The 25,716-nt window shown below is 45.3% G+C and overlaps 1 protein-coding gene across 1 annotated transcript in view; it reads left to right on the forward strand.

Annotated features, from left to right (window-relative positions):
- Positions 1–25,716, forward strand: part of LOC144160027 (uncharacterized) — a 59,464-nt gene that overhangs the window by 17,307 nt on the left and 16,441 nt on the right. The window contains exons 4-8 of the mRNA XM_077691648.1: positions 5,656–5,731; positions 7,489–7,545; positions 8,126–8,227; positions 10,361–10,420; positions 12,197–12,256. Of these exons, the coding sequence (XP_077547774.1) occupies positions 5,656–5,731; positions 7,489–7,545; positions 8,126–8,227; positions 10,361–10,420; positions 12,197–12,256 (355 nt within the window). The remainder of the gene's footprint in view (positions 1–5,655; positions 5,732–7,488; positions 7,546–8,125; positions 8,228–10,360; positions 10,421–12,196; positions 12,257–25,716) is intronic.

Here is a 25,716-nt window from a genome sequence, read left to right on the forward strand (position 1 = left end):
CTGTGAAACGGCTAGCTTGGCATCTGACGTTCTCGTTCTCTGGGCATTCTCGATATCTCACAAATCTGCATACCGCGATTCTGCCATGTTGTTGGCTATAGGATGCATAATGTAAGTCTAAAAGCACGGCTTGGAATCGCAACAGCCACTAACCAAGGCGTGCGCAGTGGATAAACGCCCTCTGCATCACCGCAAGCTCTCAAATGCGATGCGCTTTTACCCCACCTTTGGAACTCCCTTAGTTGTAAGCGGTGTGTGCGTACCAGTCCAACGGTCGGCTGATTCGGCACTGTGTCCGCAAGCACTCGGTGCTTTAGCAACACCACGGCAAAAAGAAGCCGCAAGAAGAGAGTCAGTGTCGGGCAACCTGCTTTCTGCGAACTGGTTCGTGGAGCAATGAACGTCACATCGCAGAAATAGTGGATTCAGTATATAAAATATTGCTCAAGAAAAATAAACCGACTTCACAACAACAAAAAAACAACCTGGGCTACCGGAGATTCCAATTTGCGTATTGCAAAACAATATATCCGGTGCTCCACACCCCTCGGCCACAAGCCAGCCCTGCCAGGGGCGGATATATAATTTATTTATTTATTTATTTCAGGAATACTGCCAGCCTTACAAAAGGCCCTCGGCAGGAGTGGGTGTACATTGTAATACGTACAAAAAAGAAAAATCTATACAGACAAAACATAATAAGTAATCCAAGTTAGGCACAAGCTGCAGAATGACCAGGCGATTGCAAGCAAAAACAGTGCAGAAATGCAAAAGTAAATAAGAAGCATCACAGCATGTTTGTTTCTCACGCGCGTAGTATCATACACGCAAGAAAAGAACGACACGCAAGAAAAGAACCGCAGCCAGCGCTTTGGCTACATCACGGGAGGTACGGACGTCGGCAGTTATTCGCAAGCAGCAGATGGCGTCACGCCGATGCCGATCTCGAAAGGGTATCCGTTCTGAGCTTTTCCTTGCGCGAGAAGATTAAAATAGATTTAAAAAAAATGTTGCACTGAACAGTTACTGCTGAAAGTTGCTCGGAGATATCTCCACATACAAAGGACTCTTTTTACATTTTTAGTTCATCTTTCAAAAGTAGTGCCAGTTTTCCTCAACGAAAATATGGAAGCTAGATAGATTTATGTGGTTACAAAGTTGTAGTCCAACAGCAGTTCGTTTAATGCCAGTTTATCGATGGCATCTCCATTTCATCGAAGCCGCTTTACTGAACGTCACCTCCTCCAAATTACCTCACCCATCGAATGCCGTCCGCTAGATTTAGGGTATTGCACGTTAGAATCTTGAAGCGCTATATGCATTGCTTCTATGAAATTCGCCCGCCCCGTTGTATGATTGTGGTTACTGAAAGCAGAAATGCTCTAAACATGGGGATTTGCATTAAACATGACAGCAACGAAAACATCAATGAAGGGAGTTATTATGACGGGGATGATTACGCAGTCATCGATGTGTCTGGCTCTTGCCAATGAGGGGTACTATTAACACGAAAGTCTTTTATGACAGGATCCACCATCTGACCAACGTCATGTCCGTCACGGAAATGACGTTTCCAGAAAAACACGGCTGCACCAGGGTGTTCTGTCGCCGCAACGGGAGGTGCCAGGCGCTTTACCTACTCCGCTACGATCTGAAGCGCCGACAACCGCATGAACGCGCCATATATCTTTCCTATAACCTCCTCTATTGCGATGGTGCTGCCGTCTAAGAGAGGGGAAGCAAATTAGTGCATCACGATGCTAATGAGTGCCGACAATTGGCGCCAGCTGAGCTCGTCGCAACGCAACCGTCTGCGGTATAACCAAGTGTCTAATGTTGATAAGTCTGACGGTGCCATACCGATGAACTACATATAGCGATGCGCAAGTTCATATCTATGCAGAATAAGCATTCAACTGTTCCTGTAAAGGCACATTCCCCTTTCGTTTTTTACCGATTCCTATGAAAGAGGGATCAACCACATTTTTTTCCCGTCTATCTCTCTTTACTGTGGTTTTTTTTTTGGTTGGGCCTTGTTGGTGTAAATTAATTTATTCCCTTTACAAAATGGACACGTAATTAAGTCTACTGCAATAACTCAGAATTTGTAGCTTTTTTACAATTGAATAGACTTGCTACAAACATAAAATCTGCGGAAATTCAGCTAATTGTCTTGTAATGCGTAGCATTCTTATGGTGCCTGTCTAGTGTGAGTTCTTTACAACAAAATATGGCTTTGAGTAGCGAAAGACGTCGGGGAGTTTTATTATTTTGAAGTTTTGTTTTGTTTCTTTTCGCCAATGGTGACAATATATGCGAATGTAGCGATGAAGTACCGTTACATTTTTAATTATGTATTTTTTCTAAAGAAGCAAAGAGTAGTGCATTTAGTAAGAGTAGTGCATAGTAGTAAAGCCATTTCTGTAATAATTTTATTTATCTCTTGCTTTATTTGTTTCTCAAAATTCCCCATTTAAGCTATTCTAATGATTTCGGGTGTTACTTTTGCCACATCTGCATTTTTGTGGAGGGCGTTACAAGGTTCGTCATTTTTGCTGCATTTTACTCGTATTATGAACGTTTTTCTGGCGACTTCTTTGTTGATTCTTGAGATTTTGGGCGGATGTATAAGATGCATACTTTTTATTTGGCGCGCAAATTTTCGTGGAAATATATTGTTTTATATTGTAATTTTCGGGTTTTAGAAATTGTGTACGACCGGTTATCAGATTTTACGATATCGTAACGATTACAGGTGCTAATTGCGGCAAGTCTGCATTTTAGTGAAAAGGCAGGGCATTACACAGTTCCTGCGGTGGGCGTTTTTGGAAATGAATCTTACGATTTAGTAATCGCGATTAAAAGAACTAATTTGCGCCTTTACCTAACGCAGAGTGGCAGTCAAAAGACAGAATAAATTGCATAAAAAAGGTCAGCCTGTCAGAGTTAATCAGCTTCTCTGAGAAAAAGCGCCTCGCTTGGTTGTGAAGTCCAGAATTTTTAAAGGCCATGTATTGAGTGCCATCCTGCGGTAAAATAAACACCGCACTAAAGCGATGTCCGCCGGCAGTAGGCAAAAAATTGTGCGTGTGGCACAACTTAGCTCTTCTAACGTAACGTAACTTAACCTAACAAGCAGAAAACAACCATTTCAAACGCCAGAAACCAGTGCACGCCATAAGAATTACAATTGCAACTGAAAATGTAAATAAACGGAGGCAAGAGCCGGTCTCTGAGCACCATCCTTCGAACCAACAAGATAGCAAGGAACCCGTAGTTCACACCTGGAGAGGTTCACGGCTGCGCGAACCTAGTCTTAACAACCCCAGTATCGTCGGCCGCCTCTATAGCCACGGCTGCAGCTCAGAGATGGAGTGCCGTCGGAGGGCACACTCCGCACACTGCGATCGTTAAAAGAGCCTCACTCATGGACATGGCACGGTAATGATAATAGTCATGATAATGGTCCTCGTCTAATTGCTCATTCCCTAACTGAAGACAGATCGCCCTGGAGTGTTATACTGGCGAGGCTATCTATGAAACATTGGATTTGATTTTGAGTCCCTTCGAATTCATTTCAATGGCATGAAAAAATACTACCCGCAGGTTAACACTGTCTTCCAATCTCTCCTCGTGCGTTTAAGTGGCCCGAGAAGAAGAAGAACTACGCAGCCTTCGGTGGCACGTCGTTTTTTCTGCTAGCGCGACTGGTCTTCAAACATCGCTGTATTCAAAGAATGGCAAACATCGGTGAGAATCCCGCTTCCTAACTCTAGCTGAGCGTGCTCCTCTTAGTATGGAGCGATTTGTTGATTCTTCAACTAAGAGTGCCTTGCCGCAAGCTTAGCGAGGCCTAACCTTGAGGACGGTGTTTTTTTCCGCGGATATGAGTGGGGTGCTTCAGGTCACGCAGCAAGACAAAATTACCGTCTCGTCTCTGCGTGGCAATCTCCGGAGAAAATTGAAGCATTCGCCTTCTTTCATTGGGCTGTAATTACTTGTTTCATCACCGCTGAGTACTTGTGAGTAGTTGTGATAACGCTTTGCTTGCCATCGTGAGCCCGTCCCATCGCATGATTGTCTCATTTCCGCCTGTCGCCATCTGAATGCAAGTACGAATAACGCCGTGCATGATTACCGGCCCCTTCCTCTGATGAGACATGCCCAGAAGTAATGTCACGTCAGTAGGAGTCGGTTCTAAAGTGGCATACAACACTTGTGTTGAGTTTCTTGAACGCTATCAGGCTATTTTGCTTCTTTCTTATGGTAAAATATTACCTCAGTCAAACAACTTCTTGAGGAGAATCCACTAAGTTTCACCTTATTAAATGCAGAGAGAGAGAGCCGACCTTTTTGGCGAGCATAAATCTCCCTTCCAACACAATCGCCTCTAGGGGATGTTGCGTTTGAAAAGGCGGTTTTATATTCGCGCCAAAAAATAAAAAAAATCTGAGGGGTGAGCATCATGGAGTTGTTTTTTTTTTATAAAGTGTCCCGGCAACCGTGAGAATTACCGCCCCAAACTTCTCACGGCCGTCGCCTCTCATTGGCTAAGCACGCTGCGCGGAGATTGTATAGGATAAATATTCCCTACAAAGCCGTGTTTACAGCTTGTACTTGGTTTTAAACGAAAAGGCTTAGGTTCGAATCCGACAAGGCAGGGTTTTTTGCTCTGAGAATTTTTCTGCCATCGTGATATCGTTAATACTTTTTTTACTGTGGTTTTTACTATATCAAGAGATCGGCGCACATTGCTTATAGAAGGAGTTTAATTACGTTTAATATAGGTTGTGTTCTGTGTTGTTATGGCTGGGTTAGATTCGGTTTGTTCCAGTTGGGCTTGACTTGGGTAGGTAATCACGCGTTCGGTTAAATTAAGCTAGGTTAGTTGAGGTATGTTTTGTTTGGTTACGTTGTTATGTAACGTTATGCAGCAAATTTTAGACCAGCCAGCTTTTATGGAAGTCCCGTGAGAATTTCCCGAAGGTAATTTTGACGGCTGCCGTGAGATTAGATGCACCCTTTTAGATGCGACGCATCTCTTTCACCCGCCCTGTCCCTCCGGCGTAGTCCGGCGTAGTCCGCATCCCTCCCCCATTCTCCTCGCCGCGCCAGCTGCGTGCTAGCGCCGCTCTCACCGCAGCGCCATCTGCGTGTTAGCGCTCGGCTGCGCTCGCTCCCTTGCCGTGCGAGCTATGCGTGGGTGCGGGTTAGCGCGCAGCTTGCGCTCGGTTAACACATTAGCATGCGCTGGTACGCGCTGCTCTCTCTCATTCCGCTGCATATAAACGCGGTAACTGCGCCGCTCCACTCAGCCGTTCCGCCGCCGCCCCGCCGATGACATCCTCCGATGACCATCGATGATTTGAATTGAGACTAACAGGCCTGCTATCGCGATGGTCGGCGCACCCGTAACAAGAACCGGCCACCACGATAAACATTTACACCATCTTCCCGCAAGGGGAACCATGGGGTAGATGCGACGCATCGGGGGTGAACATGCTGCCTATAATATGGACACACAACAACAATGGACACGCTAACATAACGGAAACGCAAAAGAAACCCCCGATGCGTCGCATCTACCCCGTGGTTCCTCTCACGGGAAGATGGTGTAAAATTTTTATGTGGGTATCGTTGTACCGTATACACCAGGCTCTTGAAAGGCAGAGCCTCAACTTTCTGAGCCTTTCGGTTCCTGAGTCACACCTCCGTTTCACGAACGGCAAAGGTAAGCAATTTTAATTGGATAAACACAACATCTGGCATCTTGATGTTTCTGCTCTCTAACCCTAGATATACCTCGAGGCTAAGCTGTAATTGCTGCTTATTTTCTGGGCGTAAATGTTTGTAAGGTCACACTCCATAATGGCATTCATTCATTCGTGCATTCATTAATACTACTCACTGTAGGAAAAAAGGCGCTCCCGTTATGGCCTTCTCCATCCAAATACGCTGGATAAATCTCGTCCTGGAGAAGTTGCGCTCTCTTTTTCCCAAGCGTTTCAATGGTTGCTCACAGCTAATTGATCCTCTCGGCTAACAGACATTATCCTTGCTTCCGGAAGAAGGATATGCTAGCAATTTTTTTCAAGAGACCATGAAGACAAAACACACGTTTGAATAAATGAAAGGCTGCGTTGTCCCGATAACTGTGATGCGTACGTTATCGCAAACTTCAAGCAAATAGGGTAGATAAGAAAGAAAAATTAGCACTGGCGTAGCTCGGCTATGCCAGGATATACGCAGCGTGAGCTAAGGTTCAGCTGGTTATTCTTAGCTTTTCTGGTTGTCTAGGATTAGCTTGAATTATCATGCTTACGGCTGCTTCAATGACACACACACGGCATACGCGTTATGTGACACATCTATATTTATTAAGCGGCTCCGGCGCAGCGTCACCAATCGCTGCAGAGCTAAGCTGGTTCCGCAGGTGGACGCCGGTGCTGCTGCGCCGCACGAGCCATCGGTTTCATACCCGGCCACTACTCGCATGATTATCAAGTGGACCGAGCCACCACGTGTGGAACGGAGGTCGCGCAGACGCTGGGCGTGTGGGGTGTTTGAGTGACGCTGGGGAGTGAGGAACGTTGTGTGCGCCGTGTGACTTCATTGCTCCTCGCGTATGCGCAGAACCCCACATGAAACTGTTCAGCCTCGTCCAGTGTAGCTCACTGTACAAAAGAGCAAGCAGTGGCGACTCCCTAGCCACATCCAGGCAACTTTTCTATGACGTCACCAAATCTTGTTTGTGCGATTGGCGGCCGCCCATATAAGCCACCGCCGAGAAACATGACGGCGCGGCATTATTGGTACCGGTATGATTTCGCTTCATAATATCACCTGACTGCTCACGTGCAGTTAACACACTGAAAACTGTTTTTAGCGCTGGCCAAAGTAAACATTGTTTGATTGATTGTAGAGTTTAACCTGCCGACGCAACGCAGGCGATGGGGCGCGCCGCAGTGGAGGGGTGCGGAATAACTTTGACCACCTTAGTATCTTGAAGGTGCGTCGAAATCTCGCACACAGGGGAGTTTTATCTTTTCGCCCCCATCAGAAAAGTGGCCGCCGCGGCCGGGAATCGAACCCGCGTCCTCGTGCTCTGCTGCACAGCACCTTAGCAAGTGAGCCACCGGCGCGGGTGCCCATCTAACGTCACCATCTCCCTTATTACGCCGCAGCAGCGGGAAGTGTGCAAGTTTTCCAATATTTCTTCGGTTTTTTCGTAAAAATCCCATGTCGTGGCTCGAATGTAGCTGAGTGAGTTTTCGAACGCTAGTTCGTCGAAACAGAGCAAACGTGATATTGTCTTCATGGCCCCTTTAATACACAAGCATCGCACCCTTACCAGAAGGGTTTTAGCCATAATATTCGCCTACTGCCACCCATATCGAATTAGGCGTCCGTTCTGCAGTGCAAATATAGTGGTTGTACTCACAGCTAACCAACATCCCACTCAAGGAGTTTCTTTACGTCCTTTTTCAGGCCTGTACGAGCAGTGGGCGCAACAAAGATCGCGAAAACCCTCCCAGGACATCGCCCGTAAGTCTTCAGCTTCAACATCTCCAGAAGAGCTTCTTGCCCAGATCTCAACCGCCGTTTGAATGTACATCAAATGAATTTATCAGTGGTGCCCACTTGCTTATTACCTTAAAATCCTAAAAACAGTAGCGTACGAGGATTGTCCTTCAGGTGGGTGAGGGGAGGGGACGTCGTAGCCACCTTAATTAAATAAACGGATACCATGATGGGAGAACAAGAAAAAAGAGAAAAAAGTAAACCGAACCAACATAAGTATTAAAACAAGAAAGAACATCGGGTTGACGTCATACTCGACACTACTTTTCGATTGTCTTGTGTCCCAGTGAAACGGCAGAATGGTTGATCATCATGGTGATCGCACACATAGCAGTCCCATATGAGTGCTGCGTCGCTTCAGACACGCAAACTATTATCCGCGGTCCTACTTTCATGACAAAGTTACTGCCGTTGAAAAAACATTCGTTGTACAGGGGAGTTTGCGGCCCACTCAGACATATTAGGGTTTATTGCCTCCATGGTATTTCCTTCTATCGCTGGTCCTCGCTGAACCCTAAGCAGTGTACTGTCTCTACATTTTCAGATCCCGAGGAAGCGCACGCACCCGGTGAGCACATCTTTATAGCAGCCTTCGACCGCATCTCGAGTGCTGACGCGACGTACGTACTCAGCAACGGGTCCAAAAGTCCCCTTCTGCATTTCAACCTAACTTGCTGCTCGGTGACTGCACCCATCGCACGCGAAAAGCGTAGCAATGACGTTCGCAAGGAAGTGTATAGATTGGTACCCAACTCCGTACGCCCGGACCCACAGATATCTTGGCGTAATCATCGGCAGAACATATCTGCTGGTCGCCTGAGAAAAAAAGGCTATTTGCCCGTATCTCCACGACGTCTCAGGTCCTCAGATACCTATTCGGTTCGCGATGAGGCAGAAATACCGACTTGATGCTACAGCTTCACAAAGCTTACGTCTGGGGCTTTTACGCTATAGCCCTCCCTTACTGACCCGTGCAGCGTCTACTAACAAAAGGCCGTTAATAGCGGCTCGACGGAACAGCCTGCGCATTTGTCTTTGTCTACCCAGAGGTTCTTGAGATGCCACGACCATCGCTCAAGCTCGATGCTTGCCTCTGGACGCACTGAGTCTCTCCCTGTTTATTACCCGCATCTTCTGCAACCAACACCCCATTGTCTGAGCAGGATCACGGTGGCCCGCAGTTTTGGGTGTGGAGATCCTATCAGCGCTTTGTCCCTTCCCAAAACAACGGAACCACCGCGAGCAATGCCATCTGAGTTTCCGCCCTAGAATTAGAGTCTACTCGTATAGGTTTACGCATCTCGGGCGTGATAACTAAAAAGGTAACGCCCCAGGGTGAACTGTTCCCAGTGACGTTGGACGACATTTCACCAGGGCTCATATTTTCCCCGATGGGTCTTCGTGCCCTCAAAACACCTCCTCTGGATTATACGTGTAGTCGACCGGTAAAAACTTCTCTTACCATTTAGAAAGACCAACTTCCTCGACATGAGCAGAACTACATGTCCTCAAAGCAGGAATCCGCTACATCCTCCGTCATGAACCCAATGAATGGACCATATTCACTGATTCTAATTCTGCCCTTCAGTACCTGCTTAAAATCAGCAAGCGCCTTACATATGAACTTGCCACTCGAGATATTCTCTATCTACACCACTTCGCAGTAGGTGCCGGACATAATATTGTGGTTCAGTGGGTACCTGATCACTGTGGGATAACAGGACACCAAAAAGCTGATGGCCCTTCCTCTGCATACCACACCAACCGAAATCTGCGAAAAACATTTTTTAACAAACACGACGCTTCGACCTTGGCCGCACGCTATGCCCTTACAGAGAGAAATGGAATCTGGTCGCATCCTGCTCACTACCATACATTTCTCTACTCGCTTGACCCCAGGTGTCATCAAGACTTCCTGACAAGCTCTCCCGCCATCTAGAAACATTATTTCATCGGCTCCGACTCAATGCAGCGTCATGGAATTTCTTCCTCTTGAGCGCTATAGCAGACGATGCTGCATCATCATCAGTCTCATCAGCACTGACCGAGCGTGGGCACGAGCTCGTGCTGCACTCTCGCGCTGCACCCGCAGCGAGCCCCAGTCAAGCCCCCATTCTTACTAGACGTGTCCTCTCCGCTCTCTTACGACGGCTTGGCAGCCGGAGGACCTCGAGGTCCATTACACAGCGTACACCAACCGGTACCGTTTCCTCACTGGACTATCTCCCGGACCCAGGTGCGACAGTGGTGCATCGGAAGACCCGATCGAGCATGTTTTGCTCCACTGCATGCCCTGTTCTCAAGGACTCTACATCAATCTTGCTGCACAACATTGCACTCATAGGTTATACACAAGGACCAGTGACTTTGAAAACCACTGTAGGGCCCTGGCCTTCTTGCTCTCAGAAACGCTTAGCCCCAAAACGTCGGTTTTCATATACTTTGGCGACACCAGCCGAATTAAAAAACTTTATTTCTCACTCTGAGACTTTTGAACTTGCCTTTTCTTACCTAATTTTGTTACACCCTCTCTAAGCTCGTGTCTCTTTTCTGCCCTCCTCTCTATTGGGCCTTTCGTCCATTTCCCTCTCCCCTTACAGAGTAGCGTGAAGGTGATTTTGTACGCCAGCTAAACACTCCGCTTTCTGATAATGAGCCTCTCTCTCTGCCTCTCTCCCGTTACGGCTTCTTAAAAGTTGTTCCCAGATCAGCGCCATGTCGCCCTCCCCAACCTTGTCTCATTACAGCTGATTTAGTGATTTATATGAATGCCTTCCAGGAGCCGCCTACGGCTACGGAGAAGATGGCCAGGCTATAGCCAGCCTTTCCTGGTCCTCCGGTAAGCGTCAAATATTCCAACTTTCAATAGTGTCGTTTTGGGCAAGAGGGGTTTGGTAAGCCAATTGCATCTTACGTGGCCTTCCGCCTTAATTTTCATTGTGATTAGTAACTTGTTGAAGACGTGGAAATACTTTTTTAGGACAAGGAGCTACAGACGGCGTAAACAAATAGATCCGAATCTAATTACCCCAGAACTCCCGCACAATAGCTCGTAATTTTAACCCTCGGCACACCTCACTAGCAATAAATGAAAGTTCGATCTAATGAAAGTGAATAACAACAACAGTACACTGAAATTGGGAACTTGAGGGCATATAAACACAGTCAATGATTGGAAGAGCCCGAGATTGTGGCCTGTCTTTTGTTCCTTAATGCAGCAGTCACCGCTTTTTGCTCTAAAAAACGAACCTAGCGCTAAGCTCCATCCTCACGTTTCTCAAAATTGGAGAAGAGGCGGTCAGAATTTAATCCGGGCGTCACTTCATAGCCGGCAGCTGCAGTAGGCCACGTCCTCGTCCTCGTTTACCTCATTGGCGGCGACAGGTTCTGCCCTTCTCAATGGTGATAGAATGCCTTCAGCGCGCCTCCCGCACCACTGTATTCACGTCAGCGACCGAGTTCGCAAAGAATACTTCTTCCAACACGCGTGTCATGCAGGGCTCTGATTAGTTTCACCCTATTTTGCCTTACCCGCTTAACGCAGCCTCGAGTGTGCGCACAGGGTACGTTTTTCTGGCAGTGTGCGATGCATCAAGGCGCCACCGCGGTGGCGAGTAGTTCGAATTGTCCGTGGCGGAACCTACTCGAATTCGAATTAAAGAGAGTCTTTATGCATCTTCATGCGTCTTTATGCATCATGTGATAAATTCCAATCTATGATTTGCGTATACCCCCCTGCAGGTAATACGAACAAATAAATAAATAAATAGACAAAAATGTAGTCTTGTCGCGACCAAATCGTGCCGTCTGTGTTATCCATAAAGCCGAATTACTCATGTTCAAATTGACGAGATTTCGCTGTATCGCTTTGATCTTTACACTTCCTATTCTGACTGCGTACAATTGTAGCTCTACTGTACCTCGTTACGCGCGCCGGGAATTACACCGCTTGTTTGATGGGGGATGGGTAAAAGGCACAATACATTGCTCTTCTTAAAGGAACTGATCTCGTGAAAACAATCACCTGTTCTTGAGCTGGTAATATATAAATAAAGGAGAAGAGAGTCAACTCATTACGCCTCCTGCGAAAGTCGGCTGCGTCTTTTCGGCTTTGCAAAAAAAAAGCAGTATAAACGTTGATGAATCAGGGTATGTGTTCTGAATAACGTCCCCACGCAAGAAGTGGTGCACATAGCATGTGTGCAAGTAGCGTTCAGTTTTGGCAGAAGGCCGGCCAACCAACAAATGCGTCAAAATCTGGAAGGTGCAGGTCTACCTGCGTTGCACAATGGGAGTTACTAGCAGCTCAGTGGTGGGCGACACTAAAAAAAGGGCAGGAGGGGGGGGGGGACAAGGAGAATTGCTTTATTTTTATGAGCACGCAGCAAATTTTAATTGCATACTCCACGAAGCAATTCGTATCATCGGCGACTTTTGTTTCAGTATTTTGTCATTTTCTTACTCTACTATAGGTCCTCTTGCCAGTTCTGGCTTCGTTTTGCACGATTCTTCTCGTTACTGCTTCTTGAAATTTGTTACCGCCTCAACGCCATGTCCACTTCGCGAGCATTGTCTCATTACAGCGGGTTTAGTGTTTTATACATATCCTTTTCAGAAGCCGACTACGGCTACACACCTGATGACGAGAGTATAGCCACCCGTGTATGGAACCCCGGTAAGTGTCCAGTCTTCGCACTTCTAATGATGACTTTCCGCACAATAGGAGTTCGACGAGCCAATGTTATCTTACTTGGGCTTTCGGCGTAGAATTTTTAATGCACCTGACCCATTGTGCAAGCCGTGTAAATAATTGTTACAACAATTTACGGGTGGCCCAAATGAAAGGCCCGGATCTAATCACTCATCAACAAATGGTGCTGGAGTAAATGTCTCGAACTCCAATAACGGGAAACCATTGTCCAGGAACATCTTATAACAATCTTAAGGCCGGGCAAAACAACTCTTTAAAAGCATACGGTGTACCCGCCGCGGTGGCTCAGTGGCTACGGCATTGCGCTGCTGAGCACAAGGTCGCGGGTTCGATTACCGACCATGGTGGCTGCTTTTATGATGGAGGCAAAAAGAAAAAACACCCCTGTTTACAAGATTTCGGCCCACGTTAAAGATCCCCAGGTGGTCGAATTTAATCAGGAGCCCTTCACTACGGGGCGCCTCATCGCCTGCGTTGCGTCGTCGCGTTAAACCTTCAATCAATCAAAGCACACAGCGTGACAACAACCGGCTGACCAGCACGAAAACATAATGGTAACCGATAGGTGACACTAAAAAAACGGGAGGCTTGATTGATTGCTTATGGAATTTTAGGCGCCAACAATATATTGGCTATGAAGCGCGCCGGAGTGCAAGGCTCGGATTAATTTTTGACCACCTGCGGATCTTTAATGTGCGCCAAATCTCGATCACACGGACGTTTTTTGCTATTTACCTTTAACAATAAAACGGCTGTCATGATTGGGAATCGAACCCGCGTGTAATTCCGACTGATTCGTCGAAGGACGAAACAAATAAACTCACTCCGGCAGCTTAGAACACGAGCGGGTGCCGGTAATTTGGGAAGCCTTCATCCTGACCGAGACAAAAATAGGCTGACCAAAGTGGTGGTGATGGGCACGGCGATGACAACGACAAAGATTATGATGAAGATAACGATGACAGGTTCCTTTTTAAGAAGTAGTGCTTGGCGGCTAGCAGCATATTCCCTTACAAAATCTTTCCCTAAGCAGAATCGCTGATTTTTGTAGATGCTTGAGAAAAAAATTGGTATGGGAACTGATTATACATGCGGGTAATTATCAGCATACAAAGGTTATACCGTGTTGGGTGGTTGTAAGGCTTTGGCAAACATCTATTTCACTCGCAACGAGCGAATTTAAATACGAAATAAGGGGCTTCTTATTTGTGGGAAAATTGTCCACAGTAATGAATCCGCAAGTCGTAATTTTCAACTATGCATCCCTTCTCTCTTCACTAGTGAGAGTATTCATTTGGAGGGCAGGATAATGATTTCTACTCTAATGAGAGCCAGAGGGATTTGATCATCCTACTCACTACGATGACAAAGAGGCTGGGAAGTGTGGTATCATTATCCGGAGCATCATGAGGTACAATAGCCTTTTATTAGGATAAGAATGAAATTAAGAGAAGGATGGCCGTTCCTCTTCCGTATCGGGGCGCACACTGTGGTGCACACGTACGCACAAATTTAATGTTCTGACGCGTGCCCACAATGCTTCCGGCTTTGCAAATCCTAGCCCTTCTGTCACGTGTAACTTTTCTAGCTTGAAGGAAAGACAGCGCGCGGAAATGTCGAAGCGCGAGACTTCAGGCACTAAGAACCACAGTTGCGTTTACGTGCAGCATCGGTTGTAACGGGGGGATTCTTTCGTATTGGAGTTCTTATGCACACGATTCTAACTTGTTTCTTCATTTACGTAGCTATAAAACGAATTTCGCCTTGTCTCGTGGTACTCATGGAAATATCTGCACCTGCTGACAACTAAGAGCAGAGTGGAAAGACAGTTGACCTATCCCTCCCTTCTTTTTTTGGACGGTCATGCGGAGGGTCGGCACCCCACATGAATTTATCGGGTGGGCAGCCCTAGCTTCGACGCTTCCTCAGGTCTGATAGACTTCGATATGACAGCAATTGTCAGAGCATGGCCAGCACTGAAAGCACCCTTCTAATATCATTCCAGCTGCGGGACATTGACAATAACAAAAAACCTGTCGACTAAATTACACACCCTCTTAAAAATGTAACAAAGTGTTCTTCAAATCCCATTCCAGCTGTGAACCATTGACAATACCAAAAACTTGTCGACTAAAATACACACCCTATTAAAAACGTGCAAAGTGTTCTTCAAATACTATTCCAGCTGCGAGGCATTGACAATACCGAAAAAACTGTCGGATAAAATGCACACCCTCTTAAAAACGTAATAAAGTGTCTTTTATTTGGTTACAAGTTAAAACCGTACCTGGATTTTAGATGTGGCTGAAACAAAAACAATCGCTCAAGTGGACAAGAATTGCTGCTTGTTTCTGGCAAGTAGTGGTGGCTTCAGGGTTTTTTGCAAGGCGTTGAATTCGAGATGTGTGTGGGTTCAGCCAAAACAGATCATTGGATTTTTGCTTGGACGGAAATTTGTTCCTACTTATCTATTTCAGATACCCTCAAGCGTGACGGCATTGTCAAGGGGAGTGGACAAAATAACACATAGTTAAAATGTCACGGCAAAGTAAAACAGAATTTTTTGGTTGTGAATTGCAAAACAGAGCAAGCCAACAAAACAACAACGTACTTCACGTATATATACAAAACACTCTGACAAAATACACAGTAATCATAAAAGAACTGACCATCAACAGCCAATTACACATGTTAAAAAAAGAAAATGGTGACCGCATTTCACATATTCAAACAAGATTATCGCATTACATAAATGCAGACAAGATCTGGCGAAAAAGAGAACGATTGGAAATGGATACAATCTCTGATGAAAGGTGCTTCTATTCTGTAAAGGGATTAGGTATGCATAATTGATAAAATCCGTTCATCCGACAAAATTTATATCCAACTTTGTTATTGTGGTCAACGCGCAAATAACTATAAGTTGGCAATGTAATTAGTTAATCTCTCAAAGAAGGGTGATAATGCACTTTATGAAAAAAGGCATAGACAAAACAGTTGTCGGTATAAGGATAACTGAGGAAGGCACAAAGAAATTTCATTGTTGTAGCACTTGCGGTACGGGTATAATTGGACAGTATAAGGCGAGCAGCGTTATTTTGCACGAGCTCAGTGTTCTGTTCAAAAGTGGCATAACAAGGGTACCAAAAAGCAGGATACTCAAGTTTGGGGCGGACAAGCGATTTATAGAGCAACAATTCTAGTGACGACGGGGCCTTGCTGAAATTAAGACGCAGAAATCACAGCATCTGATTGGCTTTATTTGTAATTGTGTCGATTGGCTGTTGCCAGGGTGATGTTGGGATTATTATTACACATAGGTATTTGTAACTGTTCATAACTTCCGTAACAGAGCCATTTAGTGTATACATTGGTGGGATTCATTCCTGTGGCAAAAATCACATTGACTTGCATTTTGACTCATTTATATACCATCCCTTATTTTTCACACCACTTTGAAATGACCTCGAGGTAGGACTGAAGTAGTTGTTCGTTTTGTCGCTCGGTAATCTCACGGTACACAATACAGTCGTCTGTGTATAAATGGATACTGAAGGAAACGGAAGCCAGTGAATCATTGATAAAGATAAGGAATAGCAAGGGCCTGAGAACGGATCCCTGCGGGACACCTGAAATCATGTCTCCTAAGGGGGAGTCATGATCATTTACAGAAACATGTTGGGAGCGCCGAGTTAGAAAACAAATAATCTATGTCAGTACCTTAGAATCGAAGTTGAGGGAGGAAAGTTTCAGCATAACTTTTTTGGTTCACCTTATCAAAAGCTTTTGAGAAGTCTAAAAAATACAGTCGGCCCTCAATGATTTGTCTAAAATACAATGCAATGAATGAGTGAATATTAGGAGCTGGGGTTCACAGAAATATGAGCGTTGGAAGCCGTGTTGGGATGCCGGGAAAAATAATTGGATTTTAGAAGTGAAAAGATGTTGCTGTGCAGAACATGTTGCATCATCTTACGTGGTATGCTTATCAGAGATATTGGGTGGTAGTTGGAAGAATTGAGTGTGCTGCCACACTTGTGAAGGGGAGCTACCTTTCCGATTGTCCATTAAAATGGCAAAATACCGTCATTTAAATACTGTTCGAAAATTCTAGCCGAGAGTATTCATGAGTAGGTTTTGGTCCATTTAAGAAATGTGAGCTTACTTTGTCCGTATCACAAGATGATGATTTCAAGGAATCAAATATTTTCATGAATCTTGATGGCTCTAAAATGACCGGAAACATCCGGGGAAAGCTGCATCGCTGTACATCAGGGTAAAGGGGTACGATGGCGGTACAATTGAACGCCGGCGAAAAAAATATCGTGAAGCACCAAAGGGCATTCCGAATGTGCTATGTTTTGCCAAAAGAAAAGGAGTGATAATACTCTTCTGGTATTTTTTTATGCTATTCCAGAATTTCTTCGGATTGGTATTTAACATACTTGGCAAAGTATTACGAGATATTGTTCCATTGCATCGCGGCGTGCTCACAATATTGTCCGCCTAACTTACGATATAATTCCCATCGATCACTTCTGTTGCTCAGCTTCGTAATACACAATAGACGTTTCTTTTTTCTAATTCAGTCTCGCGAGGGATTTGCTATACCACGGCGTGCTTGAATTCATTTTATTCGTGTCTTTGGTACGTGCACAGATATAAGTTCATTCACTTTGGCGCAAAATAAATTCCACGTTTCTTGGAAGCTCCTCTGGTTAAATTTTAAAGATATGTGTCAGGATAGATAGCCAGTGCAGCATTGGTAACAGCAAAGTTTGCTTTACTTTAGTCTACAAATCTTTTGTTGCGTTTATGCTGCGTCGGGCAGAGACTATGGAGGCAAAGATCACTGAGTCCAGTTAGGTAGGTTATTTTTAACAACATATCGGGGTGAGTCTCAAAATTAAATCCAGTGTGCTAGCAGAAACCCAGAAACGTCTAGTCGGTTCTGTGACCACTTGAGTTAGTTGAAAACACGAACAAAGATTTAAAAACTCTGCTATTGCGTAGAAAAGGGTTTCAGAATTTTAGAAGGGCTATACCACATTACATTTTTGAAACTGAAATCACCCAATAGAACTAACGGTGAAGAAGGGAACCGACAGGCGAGAATATTGAGAAGATCGTATGGCTCCTCAACAAAGCCTTCTGACGCAATCAGAGGGCGGTAACAACCCCCAATTATAACTTTTGTGTTAGTAAAGTAGCATAGGCCCAAACTGTTTCCAAATTTGTTGGAACATTTATGGGAAAAGACGGGATGCCATGTGCTATAGCAATAAGTGTGCCACCACCGTGTCGCCCTTCCTTGTTGCAGCGATAAAACTCGTAACCCTTGCTTCCATGTAATATTTCGCTGCTGCATATTTTAGCCCCGAGCCATATTTCGGTTAAAACTAATATTACCGCGTCGCATGAGCTTACGATAACGCTGAGTTGGTCCCGTATATTTATAATTCCTCTCACATAGAGAGATACAGCTTGAGCCGAAGATAATTTTTCAGCGCCTCCACGGTTAGCTGACACGGATTGCTCAGAGTATCTGTGCGCATCGGAAGAAGCGCTTGCGCGATTAGAAGCAACTGTGGGGCTACTGTGCGCACGAATGCTCGAGGTTTATCTTAAGGTGTTGGTGCCGCCAGCATTCCGAGCACTACTTGCAATATTAGCGGAAATTTCCCACACGCTGTCACTTTGGCGGTCGTAAGAGTATGTCGCACCACTTACAGACAGCCTGTTGTAACAAATTTTTAATACAGGGGAATCTGGAAGCTTTTTGCCGTATTGCCACAGTTTTGTTCTAGCTTGTCTTGTCGCCAATGTAAAGTATTCAGTTAGTAACATGTCGCATTCTGTTAGTTTGGATCATTTGGATAGTATCTTTTCTTTAACTTTCTAGCTGCTAAACTGGACTATGATTGCTCTGCATTTCTGTGCTCTGTAAGGACCTCCCAAGCGGTGAGCCCGCTCGATTGAGTTAGGTACTAGCTCAAGGGCAAGGGTTTGGGCAATTAAATAAAAATTTTCTTGTCTGTTTCGGGACAGGTTTTCACAGCATCCTGTACACCGTGGAAACGTAAATTATTTGGACTGGCCCTGTCCTCAAGATCGTCGAGGTGACCTTAAAAATGAAAAGACTTGTCATTAATGGCTTGCTGTAAACTTTGTACACCGGAGGGAATGCGATCAATATCGCTCGACCTGGCTTCAGTTTTGTTGAAGCTTTCACTTAAAGGAGTACTGACACGAAATTTCAAAGCTAACTATGTAAAACACTTCCTTTTTATCAGCAGATATCTCCCAGCAAGTTTCAACAGCAACCGTTCAGCGAAACTTATTTAGAATCCATTTTAATCTTCGCCCGCACGAGAAAGCCCAGAGCGGGCCGAGGTGACATCATCTGCTACGTGCCCCAAACTGCCGACGTCGGGGCTCCCGTGACGAAGCCGACGCGCTGGCTGTGGTTGGCGCGTGCTGCTCGGGCGTGTGTACACGTCATGGTTTTGGGACTGACGTCATGCTGCTCGGGCCTGTGGGGATGGCGAAGACCTCGGCCGGTCTGGGCGCGCGCGTGCGCTCGCTCGCACGTGCTTCCACAGAGGCAGCGATACGGCAAGAATGGTGACGCCATGTGATACATGCTGTCATGGCTCCCGCTCGCCGTTTTTTTGTCGAAACCGAAACTGGCACAAATAAACGACGCCGTAAATGAATGTTTACGCTGCGCTCAACCGTCTAATCTGTCATTATATGATTAGTGTGCTGGTAGGAACGCATAGCAGAGAAAAAAACGTAACACGAAAATTCCGTGTCAGTACTCCTTTAAATCAAACAGTTTGGTCTCAAGAGATGCCTGTGCCGCTCTTACGCCGTTTACCGCCGGCAGTAAGTTGGCTTCACCTTATGCAAGTTCGGTTTGTGGTTTTCTAGTGTCACATTATTGTCGTTTTATATCTTCACAGTACAGCAGAATTTCGGTTTGAGGTTCTCGTTCCCTCGCCAAATCTGTATTGCGCCTTCGGGGACCTTTTTTGGGGGGCCACGGTTGCACTTGACATCACCGCAGCTCATCAGCATTCGCACAGCATTTGCACACTCGTCATAAATTGAACACAAAGCAGATAGGTACGGGAGCAGCACTAGACAGCGATTACTACTGCGCTTGGAATGGAGCGCAAAGTCTGTTACCTACCTGGAAATGGTGAAGGCGAAATCGTTCAGCCTTCTGAGCACCAACGCTGCTCCCGTGCCCACTGAAAAGACGCTTGCCGATGTATCTGTTTATACTGCTTATACCCCTCGTCCATTGGGCTGATAGCGGCAAGGTGGTAGTTATAGTCACGGGACATTCCTAAGGGCAAATGTTGATGCTGTCAATGAAACGGTTACGGATGGAATGGCTGCTCTTTTCGGCCTGGTTCAGCAGGACAGGTGAGCCTTTAGGGCTTGTCTTAGGGCCGTACGCTGCAGTCACAGCCTGTAGAAACCAGGCCAAAACCTGGAAATGGCGAATGCGGAATTGTTCAGCCATCCGGGCAGCAACGCGGCTTCCTTGGCGACTGAAAGGGCGCTGGCCGATGTAGCTGTTTATACACCTCGTCGATTGTGCTGATAACGGCAAGGTAGCAGTCACCGTCACGGGCCATTCCTAAGGGTAAATGTCGATGCTGTCGAAGAAACGGTTACGAATGGAATGGCTGCTCATTTCGGCCTGGTTCAGCAGGACAGGCGAGTCACCAGGGCTTGTCTTAGCGCCGTACGGTGCAGTTAGAGCATGTAGAAACCAGGCCAAAACCTGGAAATGGCGAAGGCGAAATCGTTCAGCCATCGGGGCAGCAACGCCGCTTCCTTGGCGACTGAAAGGGCGCTGGCCGATGTAGCTGTTTATACACCTCGTCGATTGTGCTGATAACGGGAAGGTGGCAGTCATCGTCACGGGCCATTCCTAAGGGCAAATGTCGATGCTGTCGAAGAAACGGTTACGGATAGAACGGCTTCTCTTTAAGGCCTGGTTCAGCAGGACAGGCGAGTCGTCAGGGCTCTACTTAGCGCCGTACGCTGAATTCACAGCCTGTAGAAACCAGGGCAAAACCTGGAAATGGCGAAAGCGAAATCGTTCAGCCATCCGGGCAGCAACGCCGCCTTCCTTCGCCACTGAAAGGGCGCTGGCTGATTTAGCTGTTTATACCCCTCGGCAATTGTGCTGATAGCGGCAAGGTGGCAGTCATCGTCACGGGCCGTTGGAAGGGCAAGCGTCGATGCTGTCGTAGAAACGGTCATGAAAGGAATGGCTGCTTGTTTTGGCCGGGTGCAGCAGGACCGGTGAGCCAGGGCTTGTCTTAGCGTCGTACGCTATAGTCCCAGCTTCTAGAAACCCGGCCTACACCTGGAAATTTCGAAGGCGAGATCGTTCAGCACTCTGACCAATAACAGCGCTCGCGTGCCCACTATACTGGAATTGCTGTTCGTTCCAAGCAAGCAATAGACAATTCCGTGCTTCTTGAAAGTTATAAAATTTTTGGTGTGTGTGAAATTGCAGGAACTGAGTTCTGGCCCGGAATCACGACGCATGCTGCGTACCGGCGTAGATATGCCAACCGTAAGTAACTAGTTGTAGCGCTCTTCACTTCCTACGGGGCGGGCGTGTGGTGCTCGATATGCCGTGGCAATTTGACGCCGGCAGTGTGAGCAGCTTCAATCACGTTGTAATTTAAAGGCGTTGAAATGTCTAGTATAAGTGAGGAACTGCAGTGAGAGATGACAAAAATTTTACGTTGAAGTTTCCAAACTTGGAGTATTGGAGTATCGGTCTCTTCAGAATGAACTCACACAACGGTGAAAGTGAGCAGGCGTTTAAATATGATATTTGTCATTTAGGCGCCCATAAGTCGTACCAAAAGGGGCCGTGCAAGCAGATTACAAGTTTGCTTTACTCGAAAGATTTGGTGTTTTATAGTGGCCCCAACGGTGTTACCGTAGCATCCAATGCTTCATTCACTGAGAAATGAATTTATTAATGTTAGAATTTTATTTCTCCTGCCAAATCGCCTGTTTTGTTCCAGCGGCGATGAAATAACCAGGACAGCTCTTCAAACGAACCTTAGTTCGCTGTTGCGACTGCAGGGAACTGCGGAACACCTCAGTTACCATCAGTCGTTCTAGATGGCGCCGCCGTAATGTGCAGGAGCGCTTTCCTCCTTTCCTTTGCGTCTGAACGTGTTGGTACCTGGCTTGTGCTTCTTGCAGTATGTAGTACATGTTTCTTTAAACATGAGCTATGCTCTCCAAACAGGGTGATGTAAGACAGCCGCTTACGCCAACCGGCTAGTGTCATGCGAAACAATCCCATAGCACCGTAATGCTGTGGAGCTATAACAAGCATAGTGCGCGCAGTAGCGACAGCACTACTCACGGGCACTTCTATGTTGACGCGGACTTCCATAACTTCCATTGTTTACCCCACCATTTGTACTCCTATAATGTGAATATGCAATATATTTAAGCGAAAATAGCTCGTTCTGCAAGCTCAAAAGCCCTGCCTTACTAGCGTTTTCTTTGCCAGCCTCAGTAAATCTCGAAGCTGTGTATATGACGTCACATGTTCTAGTGCGGGAGTTGAGCTAGTGAGTCGCATGGCCATTCCTTTCTTCCTAATTATACAGATTATTCGGGCGAATTGTACGTTTAAAGTGGTTGCAGAATGATTCTAAAGAGCCAATCTTTCGAATGAACCAAACTTGTGGTTTGTCTGCATCATCTGTTTACCCATGAAAAACTGATTTCTTTAACCGCATATGGGACTTTAAAATTCAGCGCTGGCTTTATTACTCCTGCTGTACGTTTAAGCCGCGATGTCGATGAATAGTTGTGTTGCGTCTCAAGACGGAGTAACGGAAAACCCGTTCGTTTATTTGTAACGCTTGATGCGTTATACATTCCCGCATACGAAATTTGAAATAAAATTTCCCGGGGCCTTCGTGTTTTCAAGCGACCGGTTTTATTACGCCTGAAAATATCTTTCCACCAATCAACATCTGTGCAGTAGTGCATCTAACTTACGATGAGTTTGATCTGCTGCAATCTGTAGGTTTGCATGGCGCTTTACGCAGGTATTTAGTTTCAAAGCCGTCGTATTTTCATACGAGCGGTAGTACCCGGTGATGCCTGGGTAGAACCTTACACTAATGACACTAATGGGTATAGCACGTGTTCAGTTATTTGTTAGTTGTAATATTAGGCTAGTTCATCATGATGGGGTGCACAATTAAGAACTACTGCCTGCTGTCAACATATGAGAACCGTCCGGAGCCGTGTCATGTTAATGGGAAACGTCTGGAGCTCGTGTTTTACTGTAACTCTGGGTAGACAAATTGCCCCAAGATGGTGTCTTGAAGCCAGCGAGTGAGTGTGAAAAACTTTTTATTGAGCCAGTGAAGTGGGAGTGGTTCTCTTTTCAAGGCAGCCATGTGATGAGGGGGCAGCCTTCCCTGGGGAAGCCAAATGTGCCTGGATATCCAGATCGCTGCTAACCACCAGGTCCTCCCTTCGCTCAGGGGTTGGAAGTGATGATGGAAAACGGGGGAGATAGGGGTTTTTCTTGCCATGTAATATAACATGACAAGGAGTTTCGGGTTGGAAACAGAATTTGCATTCGCCAGCAGGTTGCGTTTAGAACATACGATGCAGGCGGACTGGGTGAGGGAAGGTATTTTTACCCATAGGAAGTGTTAGCTACGCAGGTATGAACGATGGTCATGGATCACAGTTTTCTGGGAAATGACACGGGCTCCTACGGTAGACGCGTGGTTGCAGAGAGGGCAAATAGATAACGAACGCTAGGTGAATGCGGGAAAATTCAACTGAACGCTACGTCCAGAGTGAAGCAAATTAAAAAAAAACTCTCGCTGCGTCTTTTATACTCATGTTAGGACGAAGTCTTGGAATCGGTTTTTGGGCAATTGGATTTGCACAAGTTGAAATAAAAAACAAATGAGATATAAGTAAGGGGTGTGTGGGTATTGAGGAATGTGCAAAAACACACCATACTCCCCTAAATATTGTGCGCCTCATTTAGGTGGGTACCATAGAAAAATGTTGGACAACAGTGTTTAGGTACCAGAGTAAAATACAAAGCTCAACCAAAACCAGTTCGATATCTCAAATGGGGTGAGATAAAACAATTTTTAACTGCAAAATGTTTCACAGCTTTTCACTCTCTCCGCGGTGTTCTTTTAAAATTTTCAGCAATATTGAGCTCCAACACCTTAACCCCAATGTGCTCATTAAATTTGAAGCTGTTTCAAGCAGCAGTTTGGCTAGGCGTGACTTCACCAGTTAGGCTTGTTCGGGTGTTCAGGCGTATGACTTGTCTAAAAGCATTTTGCCTGTTACCGGCGTCGCAAGAAATCCTTTCTAATTGGTTTTCTGCATTTGTATGAATAACCTATGTTAGAAAAACTTGAATGGATAAATGAATCAGAGAAAGGTTTATTGGAGAATCTTTCGGAACACCCATTTTGTTCTGTAATGTTAGAAAAACTTGATTGGATAAATGAATCAGAGAAAGGTTTATTGGAGAATCTTTCGGAACACCCATTTTGTTCTGTAATGTTAGAAAAACATGATTGGATAAATGAATCAGAGAAAGGTTTATTGGAGAATCTTTCGGAACACCCATTTTGTTCTGTAATGCGGAATAACCTCAATTGGGTTGGGTAGGGTGAAATGGTAAAACTACTTTTTAGATATTCTTAGGATACACATATCACCAAAAAGCACTTCGATATGCGAACGGGTGGCCGTGATAATCACGAATTTACGAAAACGCAATGTCGCTCGTTTCTCGGTTACAAGAGCAATTTGTGAATATCCTACCTTAGTAAGCCCTTAGTAATCGCCTATGCAAATTCATTCGCGGAATTTCAAGTCTCTATACCAACCACTTTTCGCTAGGTGTTGATGAGCCAGTCAGTCAGCTGGTCGGTCGGGATTTTCTTTATAGGTAAAGATAAAACATATTATATTGCCCTTATTATAGTGTTATACTACATTATATTATTTATTAGATTGCTTCCAACAATGCAGTTTCGTCAACTGGCGAACCCTGCATTAAAAGGCTGGATTTGTAGGCTTCTGTTGGGATCCAAGGGGCACTGTGCCGGTATTTATTAACAGATCACTGTTTCATCATACTCTAATGTCAAATTTCGTTATTGCCCCAAAGTGTCTCCCCAGAAACTCATTGTTGCATAGTGGTGAACACGTATTTGAAGAGGCTCGGTGTTAAGCGGGTGACATCCGCGTTCATCCGCAAGTTTCCACTGGGTGCTTCCGCAATATTCATTTTCGTGTGTGGGTCCGGCAATGCCTTAGCTATAAATTGATAATAGAAGGATAAGTTGTAACACTTATCTAATTTATTTGTTTATTGTTTTTTAACTGTATCGATATAAAACTTCTCAATGAATAACATTATCTTATGAATGCAGTTGTACATCCAGCAGCTCCACCCAAAGACGAGTAAGAATCTACCGACTTTTATTGCTCACCTCCTCCGATCTCACAAACACGCACCACCCGCTTTCATCGCTCTAAATCTGGAAGCGTACAACGTCATCGCTCGGCATTTTGGTTATTGTTCACTAGTGCATAAATTTACACGTCATTTGAAACTTGCTTTTTCAGCGAGACAGTACTTGGTTCCGTTTTTTTTCTATCGGGCTGGGTCTGCGACAACTATGTTCAGAGCAGCCGCTCTGTAGCGCTTTTCAATTGTACATAAAGGCAAAATACTAGCCCGCTTCATTAAAAAAAGTCGTTACTCTCGGCCAAGATTTAAATGATACCAATTGTTAGCAATCTTTAAGCAAAAAATCGAGATTTCAAAGGAAACCGTATGATGAAATGGCGATTCCCGAGCCTAACAACAGTCGCATAAACAAAATTTTGTTTATGCGACTGGCGGCGACGAATCAAAGCCACTGCCAAGAAATATAACAGGCAAGTGTAGTGGGTGTGGTTATTCGTTTTGAATTTTAACTGACAGTTTTCACACTAACAATTCTGTTCGTAATACTCACCATTGTTATGACTCTTCTGCCCATATGACTTAACTTCAGCACATAATTAGACAGTTTCCCAATATTTGTTGCGTTCGTTCGGTTAAACAAACAGTTTGTGAATGGAAAGGCTTTAGTTATTTCGAATTGAACGAAGCCGCATCTTGTTTTCATGGCTCCAGTAGCAAAAGCAAATCTTTTAAACGAAGCTACTGCTTTTTTTTAAATGCATTGTATGCCCGGAAACCTTGTCTTTTTATTAATTATATCAACTTCTCAACGTCCACAGCTTAGCGTATGGCATTTACCACGACATGTGTTTTCTTAAGCCGAGTTAAAAATAGTTTTAATTAGTGCACAGAA

This window comes from Haemaphysalis longicornis, unplaced genomic scaffold, assembly GCF_048455015.1.
Source record: "Haemaphysalis longicornis isolate Haplotype H1 unplaced genomic scaffold, Haemaphysalis longicornis Haplotype H1 scaffold_10, whole genome shotgun sequence".
Lineage (NCBI taxonomy): Eukaryota > Metazoa > Arthropoda > Arachnida > Ixodida > Ixodidae > Haemaphysalis > Haemaphysalis longicornis.